Raw genomic sequence first — 16,602 nt, forward strand, 5'->3', positions numbered from 1 at the left:
AGATTTGGAGCCATCATATAAATGGGATAAATGAGGCAGATAATCGTGTTGAGGTGACGAGTCCTACACTCCAACATGTGTGTCTATGTACCTGCAAATGGCTGGAGGTTGATCTTTAATGAGATCTGACTGGCATCCGTGCCAAGTGTGGAGAAGTGTGAAAAAATGAATATGCACATTAATCTTCCTGTTACACAAAAACATGCCATAGAAATATAGATAGCGATCTCCACAGGGTGAAAGTTCAGATTGGATCTAACTGATCTGACGAAGTACCAAAATCAGACAGTTATGCAGCCCTTGTTACATGTGCATGGAATGTGCTGCTTCACATGCACATGTGCAGAGACACACACACACTCACAGTCTCACTACAATACACACTCACTGTCTCAATACAATACACACTCACAGTCTCACTACAATACACACTCACTGTCTCAATACAATACACTCTCACTGTCTCAATACAATACATACAATACACACTCACTGTCTCAATACGATACACACTCACTGTCTCACTACAATACACACTCACTGTCTCAATACGATACACACTCAGTCTCACTACAATACACACTCACTGTCTCAATACGATTCACACTCACAGTGTCAATACGATACACACTCAGTCTCACTACAATACACACTCACTGTCTCAATACAATACACACTCACTGTCTCAATACAATACACACTCACTGTCTCAATACGATACACACTCACAGTCTCACTACAATACATACTCACTGTCTCAATACAATACACACTCACAGTCTCACTACAATACACACTCACAGTCTCAATACGATACACACTCAGTCTCACTACAATACACACTCACTGTCTCAATACGATTCACACTCACAGTCTCACTACAATACACACTCACAGTCTCAATACGATACACACTCAGTCTCAATACGATACACACTCACTGTCTCACTACAATACCCACTCACAGTCTCAATACAATACACACTCACAGTCTCACTACAATACACACTCACTGTCTCACTACAATACACACTCACTGTCTCAATACAATACACACTCACTGTCTCAATACAATACACACTCACTGTCTCAATACGGTACACACTCACTGTCTCAAAACGGTACACACTCACTGTCTCAATACAATACACACTCACTGTCTCAATACGGTACACACTCACTGTCTCAATACAATACACACTCACTGTCTCAATACGGTACACACTCACTGTCTCAAAACGGTACACACTCACTGTCTCAATACAATACACACAGTCTAAATACTATACACGCTTTCTCAGATGAGCAAATCACATCTGGCTGAGGAGGACATTACCAGTTATCATCACTCTGGTTGTGTCTCTTGTTATGCAGCACCAGACCCCAGTGTCAACTCACCTCATTGGTAAACAGAACTGTTGTTGTCACCAAAAGGAGCCACACAAAGCCATGCCTGTACTCACTACCCACCCCACCTCAGCCCTTTCGAGTCCTGTACCCCCTCCTTCCTCTGCCCTCACCAGGGTTTGTGACCAGTGCTCACCCTTCAGCTCCTCTGCTCTGTCCACACCCAATCTACCATTGGGCATCCGCCCCCAATCCCCAAGAAATAGGAGACAACCGTGTGTGTGTGTGTGTGTGTGTGTGTGTGTGTGTGTGTGTGTGTGTGTGTGTGTGTGTGTGTGTGTGTGTGTGTCCTCACTGTGCCCTGCTGTTATCCTGGTGGGGCAGGATGGGGGTGATTAGAGAAACCCAATCTGGTGGGAGCAGTTTGGTAGTGAGGGATGAAGGGAGGGAAGAACAGAGTAGGGAACAGAGAGATGAATAGAAAGGAAAGTGTTTCACCTCGTCCACTGAGCCATTCAGACAGAAGGGGAGTGTTTGGGATGGAATACTGTACACTGCTACAATGCAGTTCAACCAAGGTGCATGAACAAACTGGATCTTGCAAGCACCTGGATGGGGGTGGGATGGGGTAGGGTTCAATGTTTATTTATTTTATTTTATTTCACCTTTATTTAACCAGGTAGGCTAGTTGAGAACAAATTCTCATTTACAACTGCGACCTGGTCAAGATAAAGCATAGCAGTGTGAACAGACAACAACACAGAGTTACACATGGAGTAAACAATTAACAAGTCAATAACACAGTAGAACAAAGAGTCTATATACATTGTGTGCAAAAGGCATGAGGAGGTAGGCAATAAATAGGTCATAGGAGTGAATAATTACAATTTAGCAGATTAACACTGGAGTGATAAATGATCAGATGATCATGTACAGGTAGAGATACTGGTGTGCAAAAGAGCAGAAAAGTAAATAAATAAAAACAGTATGGGGATGAGGTAGGTAAATTGGGTGGGCTATTTACCGATGGACTATGTGCAGCTGCAGCGAACGGTTAGCTGCTCAGATAACAGATGTTTAAAGTTGGTGAGGGAGATAAAAGTCTCCAACTTCAGTGATTTTTGCAATTCGTTCCAGTCACAGGCAGCAGAGAACTGGAAGGAAAGGCGGCCAAATGAGGTGTTGGCTTTAGGGATGATCAGTGAGATAAACCTGCTGGAGCGTGTGCTACGGGTGGGTGTTGCCATCGTGACCAGTGAAGTGAGATGTGTTTTGTGGAGTGTTTAAGTGTAGTTTTAGCAAAAAATTCAGATTGTGTTAAACATTCCCCGAGGTCAACATTTTGACCACATTTGAGTGTAAAGACATCAAGACCTAGTTTGTGCATCCACACACCCAAAAAAAAGTATAATCACCCAATGTGGGATTCGCTGTTTGGTTAGAACCACAAGAAAGCAAAACAAAACCTCTTTTGATAAACTGACTGAATGAACTCCTCCTCAGTCAGTATATATATACACACACACACACACACATAAATATATTTGAGCGAAGCAGAGAAGGATGCAGATCAGCACAACATCTATGGCTTGTGTGTTTCTTATACATAGGAACATCCGCTCAAGACTCACTCAAACTGCACTTGTTGTCACTCCAGATTTAAGCTCCGCACCGATACTGACGTCACGTAGGTGAATCCACAAGTCCAGGTGTGTCTCTGAGAGCGCTCAGAGCACATCAGTTCTAGTCAGCGTCTCACCCTAAAGGCCTCTCCCTGGAGCTCTGTTGGATCTGACTATGGCAGAGTGAACCAAGCAGCCGAAAGTGGGGGTACATGGAGCCTCCCTGACACTCAGGAGAGAAAAGGTGAGGAAGACAGGCTGATGTGTTGTTCTGTTCTCTGTCAGCTGACTTCTTTTTCTCTGTTTATTTCATTAGATGAAACATTTTAAAAACTTTGGAGACATGTTATGTAAAATGTATTTTTGTTATCACATGATGAAAGTATTGTGGGGTTGAAAATAATAATTTCATGCACAATGTCTTGTATTTACCTATCATAATAATAATAGATGTATTTTATATAGGGCTTTTCATTACACATTGAATCTCAAAGTCACTTTTAAAAACAACTTATGAAGTGAATAAAAAAAAGAACACTTCAACTTATTGATATTTGATTACTATAGCATGTAAACCCCATTGATGTGAATATTGTCTTCGAGAGGTGAATGTAACGTGCAGTTATAGTGCAGTTATAAAACTTAGTCGGCTATATAGCTCAACTGTCCTCTTAGGGGGAACCTAAAAGGGTTCTTCGGCTGTCCCCATAGGAGAAACCTTTGTAGAACCCTTTTTGGTTCTAGGTAGAACTCTTTCGGGTTCCATGAAGAACCCTTTCCAGGGCTTGACCTGGAACCAAAAAGGGTTCTACCTGGAACCAAAAACTGCTCTCTTATGGGGAAAGACAAAGAACCCCTTTTTTCGAAGAGTGAAGTACATTAGAAATGTTGGCTGGATCAATAGTGCATTATAACATTGGCACTGGTCTAGCCAAGCAACTGTATTCAGTTCTCTTTCTCTGTCTCTCTCTCCTCCTCCTCTCCTCTCCTCTCATCTCATTCTTATTCTCCTCCCTCTCTATTTATTTTTTTAACCTCAACTTTCACCTCCCTTCTCCTCTCCTCTCTCCCTAGAGTAGAGTGGATTGTTCCTGGGCAGCAGAGGAACGATGAGCTTGGGGACCCTGTACCTAATGTTTTTATTATTTATATTTTTTGATTTTACCCCCTTTTCTCCCCAATTTCGTGGTATCCAATTGTTAGTAGTTACTATCTTGTCTCATCGCTATAACTTCCGTACGGGCTCGGGAGAGACGAAGGTCAAAAGCCATGCATCCTCCGAAACACAACCCAACCAAGCCGCACTGCTTCTTAACACAGCGTGCATCCAACTCGGAAGCCAGCCACACCAATGTGTCGGAGGAAACACTGTGCACCTGGCAACCTGGTTAGGGTGCACTGCGCCCGGCCCACCACAGGAGTCGCTAGTGCGCGATGAGACAAGGATATCCCTACGGGCCAAACCCTCCCTAACCCGGACAACGCTAGGCCAATTGTGCGTCGCCCCATGGACCTCCCAGTCGCAGCCGGCTGCGACAGAGCCTGGGCTCAAACCCAGAGTCTCTGGTGGCACAGCTAGCACTGTGATGCAGTGACCACTGCGCCACCCGGGAGGCAACTAATGATTTCTTATCTCCTCCTTCCTCTAACTTCCCTCCAACTCTACCTACTTCGATCCAGCTCTCACCCCCTCTCTCCTCTGGTCTCTCCCCAGGGTAGAGGTGTGTGTTCTGGGCCAGAGGAGCAGGAGAGATGACCTGGGGGACCCTGTACACCCAGCTGGCTGGTGTGAACCGCCACTCCACCAGCCTGGGGAAGGTGTGGCTGTCTGTCCTCTTCATCTTCCGTGTCACCGTGCTGGTCCTGGCAGCCGAAAGCGTCTGGGGGGACGAACAGAGTGACTTTGTCTGCAACACCCTGCAGCCGGGCTGCGAGAACGTCTGCTACGACCACTTCTTCCCCGTGTCCCACATCAGGCTCTGGTGTCTGCAGCTTGTCTTCGTCTCCACGCCTGCTCTCCTCGTCGCCATGTACGTGGCCTACCGTAATCACGGCGACAAACGCCAGGTCCTGCAGCAGGGTTCAGTCGGGGGGCGTTGCCGCAGCGACAAGGCCCAGGCGGCCCAGGAGGCTGAGCTAGAGAGTCTGAGGAGGCGGAGGCTGCCAATCGCCGGGCCGCTGTGGTGGACGTACGCCTGTAGTCTGGTCTTCCGCCTGCTGTTCGAGGGAGGCTTCATGTACGTACTGTGTTGGCTCACTGAGCAAAGCCTAACAAGTCTTTATTTCAAACCGACAAGTTACTTGAGTGTAGCTCAATGAACCACCTCCATTACATACAAACGCTTAAGAATAAGATGTCGATACACTTCCTCAAGATTCATGACATCCCCATGTACAAGTGTAGGATCTTAATTTGATCACCCTGTTGCAGGAGAATGTTCCCGCAATGCAGGAAATGTAAATCTTGTAGTGTATTTGAGGTTAAAAAGGCTTCTGAAGTTTGTAATTTCCACTTTAAAATGTCAGACATGATTTTCCCTTTACGAAAAATATATCAACCCCTACAAAAATGTCCATTAATTATAATCAACAAAATTCACATTTCCTGTTGCTGTAGGATTATTTACCCGCTGTTGCAAACTGGCTGAAATAAAGATGCTACATCTGTAGTTCTAAGCCTTTATCTTCACCTTCGTTCTCCAGGTATGCTCTATACGTGTTGTACGACGGCTTCCAGATGCCCAGGCTGGTCCAGTGTGACCAGTGGCCCTGTCCCAATGTGGTGGACTGCTTTGTCTCCCGCCCCACAGAAAAAACTGTCTTCACCGTTTTCATGGCCGCCTCCTCCTGCGTCTGTATGGCTCTCAACATGGCCGAACTGGCCTACCTGGTGGCCAAGGCTATCGCTCGGTGCCCGTCATCACGGCGCAGAGGGGGAAAACAGAAAGGGAAGGGTGCAAACTGTTCCTCAACCTCTTCCAAAGACAAGACTCTGCAGCAGAACAAGAAGAATGAGAAGTTGTTGTCGTCCTCTTCGTCTGGGTCCACCTGCAGCAAGGCGGTGTGAGGACGGGGGAGCTATAGACATAGCGTACATATGCACACACAGACGTGCAAAACATAAGTAGCCTACAGTACACACACAAACACACTGAATCATAAATATGTGTAAACACTGTGAAGTCCACTCCAGACATGCACAGATCTCCTTCCCCGTTTCAGTCATTGGAGTCACTACGCCATCTAGTGGCCAATATTCACACATGGCCACTGACCACTCACAGACAGACAGACAGACAGACAGACAGACAGACAGACAGACAGACAGACAGACAGACAGACAGACAGACAGTTTGTATTGCTCCTATGGAATTGTGATGTTGGTAATGAAGAGATAACATTGTAAATACACTGACAATGGCATTCACAGAATCACAGTAGAGTACTATGAGTAAAGGCTTACACAATGATCTACAGAGGATGTGTGTGTTTTAAAAACGTGTGAAATAAAAACATTAGATATTTGATATACTGTCTGATCATTGAGACACATTTTAGCAAAGCTACATTTCACAATTTGGGTGATGGTGGGTTGTCAGATGTTTGTAAATCATGTGGTTGTGTTAGTGGGCCTGAGGAAGCACATCCCAGCACTTACTTAATCATGAGATGTGATGTATTATATATATTATTTTCAGATAGCACAAATGTAAAATAGAGTACTACAAAAAATATACAAATTACACAAAGAAGATGTTCAGATAGTACAGATAATATGGGAGAGGAACATCCAGTCCTGTACTATAACTCATCTATATGCATTTATGCCTACTCTCAAACATAGTCAAGGCCATCATTTCCCCCCTGCGCGCAGAGACGCCATGCACAATTTTGGAGTCCTGGTGTGGAATTTCGGAAGAGCAGGGTGGCAGGGTGGGATGGGAGGTGACGGGGGGTTGACGGGTGGGCGACGCCGCCCCCACCCTCCCCCACGCGTGCACTCATGGATGGTCACACAATGTGACAGTGGCGATGGTTGGGCACGGGACGCAGCCGCTGCGCTTTGCGGGACCCAATCTCCAGGTTCCACACGCGCCCTTAGACTAGCATCGCTTTGCTCACCCTCACGCTGTCTCTCTCTCTCTCTCTTGTTCGCTCTCTTTCTCTCCCGCACGCCTGGCCTCGAACCCCGCGGGAGAAAATAAGAGAACGCAGATCGCGACGTTTCCGGGAAAAGTTTTTGGCCGGCCGCTGTCAAAGGAGATTGGTAAGCTGTCAGGGATGGGGAGTGAGGGGGAAGGGGAGGGATCTTTCTACCTGGGAAGGTCTGTAGGATTTTCCAACCCTTTCATTTGGATAGCTTCAGTGACCACCGGATATTGCTTCAAGTGGCCAAGGCTTGGGGAGTCTATCCATGCACCCCGTCCTTATGCTTATTTGGGAACGCCAAGTAGACACTTTTACGCTCACCAATTCCAATGCGAGTGATGTTGACTTGACTTAGCCTGCAATAAATTACTGTATCAATAGGTATTCTGTTAGGATATCTACTGCCTAAGGTTAATATATTTAAATAACTTGGGTCTGTGTGGTCAAATAGTTAAATGGTGCGGCCGCTGGAACACAATGCCGCTGATCCCCGTCAATAGCCAGTGCCAAGGAGCACAATGCGCGTCTGGCAGCTTCTCTATTGTCACAGGTGACAGACGGTATTTCATCAAAACCTCAAAAGGATCAACACATATACTGTGCAGCTCGACACATACTGTCATTATAGAGGGGTATTGCACCACTTTGATACCAGCGCGTTATTGAGTAGGCTAGGCCAGGCATAACGACCATGGAGTCATCTATTGAAATTAATATTGAACTGTAGAAGGCCAATGATTTGAGTTGAGCTAGTATGGGCTACAATCAGCAACAATGCAACACCAATCGATAGATTGGGATACTGTGGTAATCATAGTGATCATAGATTTTACAGTAACAGCCTGCCTGTGTTTTAACATGGGGAAAATAGGTCCTTGTTTTCAAAGTTTGTAAAACCACATCATGTCCAAACAGGAGTTTGTAACAGGTGGAGTAATGCAGCTGGGATCTGTTTTTGTTGTTGTTGTATCTATGTATTGGTGATATAAAGCCCTCTGTAAATGCATATCAGTCGATCCGGGGCAAATATTTCCCCTGATCAGCAGTTGTGTGTTCTGATGATCCGAGCATTCCTCCCAGGCTGTTATGTACTCATCAGACTGCCACAGATGGCCAGCCATTGTAACCCGCTTGCCCAGCAACACACAGACAGGCCTATGGATGGATTGTGTACATTCCTCAATTAAATCTGCCTTTCAAAACAAAACACATATGTCTATCAATTCTGTAGCATTCAAAGGGTTCATGGTTCCATGTAGTCTGTCCAATTAGAAACACCAGTCACCTATTTCAGAGAAATAGACATTTTGGGGGAAGATAATGGAGGTTTTTGACTTTGAAGACATGATACATTTTTATTGGGGGCCAGTAGGCTTGTAGCCAGTCTAAAAAGATTAGAGTTTTCCACTCATCTCCGAAGTGTCTATATCGTAAGTTGCATGGACAATAGGCATAAGAATGGTTAATTAGGGTATTTGGGTAATGTGAGCATATTTAAATGACATTCTAATTGTAATTCATAACTGATATGATTTGTTTTTTGCTTCCAGGTATTGTATTTCTTTTGCACCACTAGTTGATGGATTTATCACTGACAATACAACAACATTTTAGTAAGTCCACCGTCTGTCACTACTTTAGGTGCTTTTTTGTGTCATTGGACATCTGGTCCTTTTTTCATCTGCTTTGCAATGTGTTTAAAAGTTGCCGTGGGCACTTGATTCTCAATTGTAGCTGATTTGAAATTACAATACAACTGTACAATGTCAGCACCGGGAAAAACGTTCCTTTGAATTGCTGCTAATGATTCTAGTAGGCCTGTAAGAAGCACAATGGTGGTGCTCAGGATTTGTTATTGGCAAGTTTAACCTCAGTCTCCAGTACTGTGATTAGAGAATGTATTAAAAGAAGTATGTGGCCGGTCGAGAGGGAAAGTGATCAAGGCAGCTTGTTAGTCCCGTATGACTGACTCGATGGCGTCCATCCTGTGTCTGAGGGTGGTTGTTCGGTGGTCTCCACAGCTGTTCTGGGCTGTGCTGAGTGGGATGCCACATTACAGAACCTCCAGATAGAAATATATTACAACAGATATGTATCATTTACGTAGAACAAGGAATCATGCCGCCTCCTAAATGCAACCCTGCTGCCTCCTTCAGTGCCAAACGCATTGGCTTTGACTGAGAAATTGTGTGACTTCACTGAGTGATGTCGGGAGCAGAAAGTGCATAGGATGGATACAATGCGTGTGTATAATATGAAAGTAATATTTTGTAATATTATGGCTTCAAATCAGAGGTCAACTCCACCAATGTTTGTTTTGGTTTCTGAACCTGTACATTTTCATTCAAAGTTTTTATTCCCCTCTTCTCTCATGTCCCCCTCTCTCATTTCCCCACCTCCCTTTCCTGTTTTCTAATCCTCTCAGTTGTTACTCACCCGTGCCTGTGCTCCCCCTCTCCCTGGCCTATGCTCTCTCATTCTGTGTGTGTTCTCTCCCCACCTCTCTCTTCCCTCTCATCCCCAGTCGGTGCCTACACAGCCCTATTCCCTCTCTGTTGCTCCCACCTCTCTCCAGCTTTCCCCCACCTCTCTATCTGCACCTCTCTCCAGCTTTCCCCCACCTCTCTATCTGCACCTCTCTATCTGCACCTCTCTCCAGCTTTCCCCCACTTCTCTATCTGCACCTATCTCCAGCTTTCCCCCACCTCTCTATCTGCACCTCTCTCCAGCTTTCCCCCACCTCTCTATCTGCACCTCTCTCCAGCTTTCCCCCACCTCTCTATCTGCACCTCTCTCCAGCTTTCCCCCACCTCTCTATCTGCACCTCTCTCCAGCTTTCCCCCACCTCTCTAGCTGCGCCTCTCTTCTGCTTCACCCAACCTCTCTTCTGCCTCTCCTCCAGCCCCTCCCCTCCTCTCTCCCCCAGCTTCTCCCCACCCCTCTCCCCCAGCCGTTCCCCACCTCTCTCCCCCAGCCATTCCCCCCCAGCCTCTCCCCACCCAGGCCTCGCCCAGTTGCTACTCATCCCAGGCTGTGCTCTCTCTCCCCAGGCTAGAAATCGTGTGAAGCATGGGTGACTGGAGCTTTCTGGGGCGGCTGCTGGAGAACGCTCAAGAACACTCCACCGTGATTGGCAAGGTGCCTGATTGATCGATTGATACATTTATACAGTTATTTGATTGATTTACCCTTTTATTCCTGTGGTATATAGCCCCTTATGCCCTCTTATGTGGCGTTATGTCCCTTGTGTTCAGGTGTGGCTGACAGTCCTCTTCATCTTTCGTATCCTGGTCCTGGGGGCGGCTGCGGAGGAAGTGTGGGGTGACGAGCAGTCGGACTTCACCTGCAACACGCAGCAGCCCGGTTGCGAGAACGTGTGCTACGATGAAGCCTTCCCCATCTCGCACATCCGCTTCTGGGTGCTGCAGATTATCTTCGTGTCCACGCCCACCTTGATCTACCTGGGACACGTGCTGCACATTGTCCGCATGGAGGAGAAACACCGGGAGAAGGAGGAGGAGCAGCGGAAGGCCAGCCGGCACCAGGAGGAGAGAGACGCTCTGTACAGGAACGGAGGAGGAGGAGGGAAAAAGGAGAAGCCCCCAATCAGAGACGAGCACGGTAAAATCCGCATCCGGGGGGCTCTCCTGCGCACATACGTGTTCAACATCATCTTCAAGACGCTGTTCGAAGTGGGCTTCATCCTGGGTCAGTACTTCCTGTATGGCTTCCAGCTCAGCCCCCTGTATAAGTGTGGTCGCTGGCCCTGCCCCAACACGGTTGACTGCTTCATCTCACGCCCCACAGAGAAGACCATCTTCATCATCTTCATGCTGGTGGTAGCCTGCGTCTCCCTGCTACTCAACCTTCTGGAGATATACCACCTGGGATGGAAGAAGGTGAAGCAGGGGGTCAGCAACGAGTTTGCGCCCGACCGAATGGCGCTCCCCCTGGCCAGAGACGAGGCGGTGGAGTCCAACATGATCCAGGAGGGGATCGCCCACCCGGCCCTCAACTGCCTGCCCACGTACGGTGGCGTGAACGTGGTGTACCTGCACAACGAGCAGGCAAACGCCACGTCCGCTTTATCCGAGCAGCAGGCAGCGGCGGCAGAACTCAAGATGGACCCTTTCCATGAAGACTTCCTGCTGGAGGCTCCTCCCACGTCCTTCTACGGCAGCGAGGGCAGTGGCCAGCAGCAGTCCGTGGAGCAGAACTGGGCCAACATGGCCATGGAGCTGCAGACTCTGGACGCTGCCAAGTCTTCCTCCTACCCTCCTCCTCCCTCCTCCCCTTCTCCGCCACCCTCCTCCTCCTCCCACACCTCCTCTGACCAAGAGCAGTCACCCACTCCACCGGACACTGCCCCTCTTATCCCCGACTCCCGCTCCTCCACCCTCCCGCTGGGGGAATCGAGAAGGAGTGAGGAGCACCAGCAGCAGGAAGAAGAGGAAACTGAGGCGGCGCTGCCGCTGACGCACGTTGATGATGTCACGGTGACCCGGGTGGAGATGCACGAGCCGCCCGTTTTCATAGCGGCGGACGCCCGCAGGCTGAGCAGGGCCAGCAAGACCAGCAGTGTCCGAGCCCGGCCCGACGACCTTGCCGTGTAACACATACACACACACACACTCTCACACACCTTCACACAATCACATACAAACACATGCAGACCCCTATCCACCACCGCACCCCAACGCCTCTGGGTTCTATACATTATATATCTTTGAGGCTCAGGTGTCAAATGTTGTGTGAAATACAGAGGCGATGTGGGAGGGGCTCTGGAGTTGAGATGCTCCTGACATGACTCTCTACAAAAGTTGCGTTATCTGGAGATGCATTCGGTGAGGTGAGGCATAGCTTAGTGCTTCAACGTTATGAGGTGCCAACACGTGTGTGGAGAGGGAACACACACATTCACTGTTTGCAGCTCAGATGCCATGAAAGGATTAGAGATATTGGACTAACTCGTTTGGGACATTAGCAACATTTGGGATGAATATAATTCTGCTGTTTTCTTTATTCTTTGATGGTAGACATCAGAAGAGGGTTTGCGCTTTCGTTAATTTTTTTCTCTCCCCCTTTCTCTTTTCTTTTCTTGTGATGGACCCTTTAAGATGAAGCCGATGTGTCCTACTGTCTCTTCCTGGTGTCTGTCTGTCTGCCTCGTAGCTAGCCGTCTGTCTGTTCCATGCTCACCCTTCCTATTAAGCTGAATGAAGAGAGGGACGCTCTGACAGTATGGTGGAGTGGAGAAAGACAGGGATAGGGTACCTGGGTGGCACTTTATTCAAAATGACTTGCTATTTACTTACAAATAAGATGTTAATCACACACGACTAGGCACATTTTGGTACCAGGTAGTTAACAATGAAGTACCCTCTGATAAAATGTAATGTACCAGTAAATACCAGGTTAATACCAGTGCATAAGGTAACGTCCTACTGGTTACTGTCGTGTGTAGCCATACTAGTGTGAAGCGTCAACCTATGTCACCACCGCGAACCCAACCTGAGGCTTGGTCTTTAGGATTCACAGGCTTTGTGTGTGTGTGTTTCTGTGTATGTGTTTCTGGCTGTGTGTGTGTGTGTGTGTGTGTGTGTGTGTGTGTGTGTGTGTGTGTGTGTGTGTGTGTGTGTGTGTGTGTGTGTGTGTGTGTGTGTGTGTGTGTGTGTGTGCGCGCGCAATAGATATATTATAGAGTCTTGTTTCAATGTCTACAACAACATTTAGGCAGTTACATCAGGGTAAATAATATATATATGTAAATATATTACATAGTACATAAAGGGTATATTATACATATAGAATTATGACTTATAAAGAACCCATACTGACGCTTGTGTTTGCAGTGTGTTAAAGAAGTGTGTGTCCTTATCGTAAAGAAATTCAGCAGATTTAATACTGTAGGCCCCCACTGGTAGTCAGTATGGGAAGTTTCAGTATAGTGCTTAGAGAGAGTAGGCAATAGAATTGCTAGAAGATAGATAGATACGGAGTATTATTTAAGGCAAAGACATTTCTTTATTTGTTACTAAGTCATAATAGCAAAATCAATAGGAATGTGCATTTGCGTATCATTTTCTTAAACTCCTGCCAGTTTTTTAAATCAGAAAATGGCTCTTAACATGCAGTTGTATTTCTTTTAAGCTTCCTGTTTTTTTTCTCTCCAGATTAATTCATTTTATTGTCATCTAACATTCAGGAAAAAAATCATAGTTATCGAACAATGTTTTGGACAAATCTCTTTTGCATTTTGTACCTCTTTATGTTTTGAACAACGGTATATTCTGTTACTGTGAAACTACAACTCACTACTACTGACTCCCTCAAGCACTTGACCTTTGACCTTGTTATGATGAAATCATATGTTATCATTCCACCACCACCTGGGGTTATTACCATAAAGCAACAAGAAGCAGGGGGCACTTCAATTTTGCCACTTAAAGTAAGAACAGAAAGTTGTGATTCTTACAGTACATTTCAACAATGTAGATAGGCTGTTTGTTCCCATTTCTCTCTCTATCTCCCCCTCCCTTACCCTCACACTCGTCCTTCTTTTCTCTCTTTCTTTTATTCTTTCTCTCTCTCACACACACACACACACACACACACACACACACACACACACACACACACACACACACACACACACACACACACACACACACACACACACAAACTGTACATTGGGGTATATCTTGGAGTAGAGGGTTTAGACCGAGACTGTGAATGGGCTGTTGCTGTGCTCTGCTGTATGATGTGTTAAAATGCTTAGAGAATCAGGTCTGCTGCTTGTTGCATTGCCACACACACAGAATCCAAGTGCCTCACAAATCGTTTACATACCATACACATATACAGTATGTTAAAAAAAATCCACCAGGTGATGGGATCGAGCTGTGACATTGTAATCCAAAAAAAACGAAGAGCAGGTCAGCTGTCCACCAAAGAGAGAAAATCTAAAATGGCCACCAATAGAACTCTGTTAAGAGTTGTTGAAAACAGGTTACGGTTCTGTTAACTCATAATTTCTGTTTATAACCTTGTAATTTCGATTGTTTAAAGTTGACACTTTAGCATGTAGATAATGATCTGGACAGTTAAGACAGAATGGTGTTCTAAGATAAAATAACAAAGGACATCTCAAAAAGAGGATGTCTCAATATTTTAGAAAGTATTTATATTTATGAGAGAATTACCAGATTACCAAATACAAAAAAAGTTGATTTTGAAAAAAAGATTGCATCTTTGTTGACTTTTTTGTCGAAAAAATACTGGAGAGGTGTTTGGCTAGGTTAAAGTTATACTCCATTGTTGTGTCAGGCACCCCCCCCCCCCATCAGAAAACTGACATTTGTTGGACTTTTGGAATCTCTGGCGTGGAGTGAGATTTCATTGGCCAGTGAGGCAGGGAAGGAGATTTAGATATCCTCAGACCAGATACCCCATTGTGAATTCACTGTCTATGAAGAGAAGTGCCTTACGTCTGAACTTTTGTAAGAACATGTTGATGTAAATGTTAATTTACCTCAAATGTTTACAAAACTGTTACTGAATAAACTTTTTGTACCGTATCTAACTTGTCGCCTGGGGGTTTTGTTTGGTGAAATAAAATAAGTACTTTGGCTTCCCACAATGCAGAAAGAGATAGTAGTTATGCTTTTTGAGGACATGGGGGTATGAAGGGAGGGGGAGACAAAGTGAGAGGAAAGGAAGGGGTGGGGGAGATAGGAGAAGGGAGTGAGAGGTTGGGAAGACACACAGGCACACGGTTTTCACACTGTGATGAGGAACGTCCATCAAAATGTAATTTAGTTTCCTTTATAACATGCAACTGTAGCCTATCTGACAGGCTGTAACCAACACCAATGGGGAACAGTTGGGTGTGATAGTGAAAGTCAAGATATCTCAGTCACTTTCAGTACTTAGCCCTTACTGGTTCAGTATTCACAGAGATAAAAAAATACAATTTGGGGAGGGGCCTGAGGGAAGTGTAGGGGTGAAATGGATCACAATCTTGGAGAATTGGGGACGTCTGGAGTGAATTTGGTGGATTGAAGAAAAGATAGTGGGCGAAGTCTTGGACTAGGAGAGGAAGATTTTAGTCCTTGGAAGAGTACAGACAGCATATTCCATCCTTAGCTCTCCCTATTTTGCTCTACATACATCTCTCCTACTCTTCCTGTCTCTCTCTGTCCCCCAAACCCCATCGTGTAGTGTGCTCTCTCCCGCTACATACCTCCCCTCCCTCCACATCTCCCACTCCCCCGCCTCTCTCACTCTCACTCTGACCCCAAAACCCCACCCTATACTGTGCTCTCTCCCTCTACTTACCTCACCTCCCTCCACATCTCCCACTCCCCCGCCTCTCTCACTCTCACTCTGACCCCCAAACCCCACCTTATACTGTGCTCTCTCCCCTACTTACCTCCCCTCCCTCCACATCTCCCACTCCCCCCGCCTCTCTCACTCTCACTCTGACCCCCAAACCCCACCCTATACTGTGCTCTCTCCTTCTACTTACCTCCCCTCCCTCCACATCTCCCACTCCCCCGCCTCTCTCACTCTCACTCTGACCCCCAAACCCCACCCTATACTGTGCTCTCTCCTTCTACTTACCTCCCCTCCCTCCACATCTCCCACTCCCCCGCCTCTCTCACTCTCACTCTGACCCCCAAACCCCACCCTATACTGTGCTCTCTCCCTCTACTTACCTCCCCTCCCTCCACATCTCCCACTCCCCCGCCTCTCTCACTCTCACTCTGACCCCCAAACCCCACCCTATACTGTGCTCTTTCCCTCTACTTACCTCCCCTCCCTCCACATCTCCCACTCCCCCGCCTCTCTCACTCTCACCCCCAAACCCCACCCTATACTGTGCTCTCTCCCGCTACATACCTCCCCTCCCTCCACATCTCCCACTCCCCCGCCTCTCTCACTCTCACTCTGACCCCCAAACCCCACCCTATACTGTGCTCTCTCCCTCTACTTACCTCCCCTCCCCTCCCCCACATCTCCCTCTCCCCTGCCTCTCAATTCAGTTAAATTCAAGGGGCTTTATTGGCATGGGAAACATATGTTAACATTGCCAAAGAAAGTGAAGTAGATAATATACAAAAGTTAAATAAACAATAAAAATTAACAGTAAATATTACACTCACAGAAGTTACAAAAGAATAAAGACATTACAAATGTCATAGTATGTACTATATATATATACAGTGTTGTAACAATGTGCAAATGGTTAAAGTACAAAAGGGAAAATAAATAAGCATAAATATGGGTAGTATTTACAATGGCATTTGCTCTTCACTGGTTGACCTTTTCCTGTGGCAACAGGGCACAAATCTTGCTGCTGTGAAGGCACACTGTGGTATTTCACCCAGCAGATATGGGAGTTTATCAACATCGGGTTTATTTTCGAATTCTTTGTGGATATGTGTAATCTGAGGAAAATATGTTTCTAATATGGTCATACATT

General features: G+C 46.3%; 2 protein-coding genes across 2 annotated transcripts; both read left to right on the plus strand.

The window, feature by feature from the left end:
* The first annotated feature begins 4,700 nt into the window (after window positions 1-4,700).
* Window positions 4,701-6,036, plus strand: LOC135543019 (gap junction beta-2 protein-like). Its single transcript, XM_064970123.1, has 2 exons — window positions 4,701-5,206; window positions 5,673-6,036. The coding sequence occupies exons 1-2, from the start codon at window positions 4,722-4,724 to the stop codon at window positions 6,034-6,036; spliced, it is 849 nt and encodes a 282-aa protein (XP_064826195.1). The 5' UTR covers window positions 4,701-4,721.
* A 4,151-nt stretch (window positions 6,037-10,187) lies between these two features.
* On the plus strand, window positions 10,188-11,731 carry LOC135543020 (gap junction alpha-3 protein-like). Its single transcript, XM_064970124.1, has 2 exons — window positions 10,188-10,256; window positions 10,373-11,731. The coding sequence occupies exons 1-2, from the start codon at window positions 10,188-10,190 to the stop codon at window positions 11,729-11,731; spliced, it is 1,428 nt and encodes a 475-aa protein (XP_064826196.1).
* Window positions 11,732-16,602: the final 4,871 nt, after the last annotated feature.

The sequence above is a fragment of the Oncorhynchus masou genome, chromosome 7, assembly GCF_036934945.1.
Source record: "Oncorhynchus masou masou isolate Uvic2021 chromosome 7, UVic_Omas_1.1, whole genome shotgun sequence".
NCBI classification, from domain to species: domain Eukaryota; kingdom Metazoa; phylum Chordata; class Actinopteri; order Salmoniformes; family Salmonidae; genus Oncorhynchus; species Oncorhynchus masou.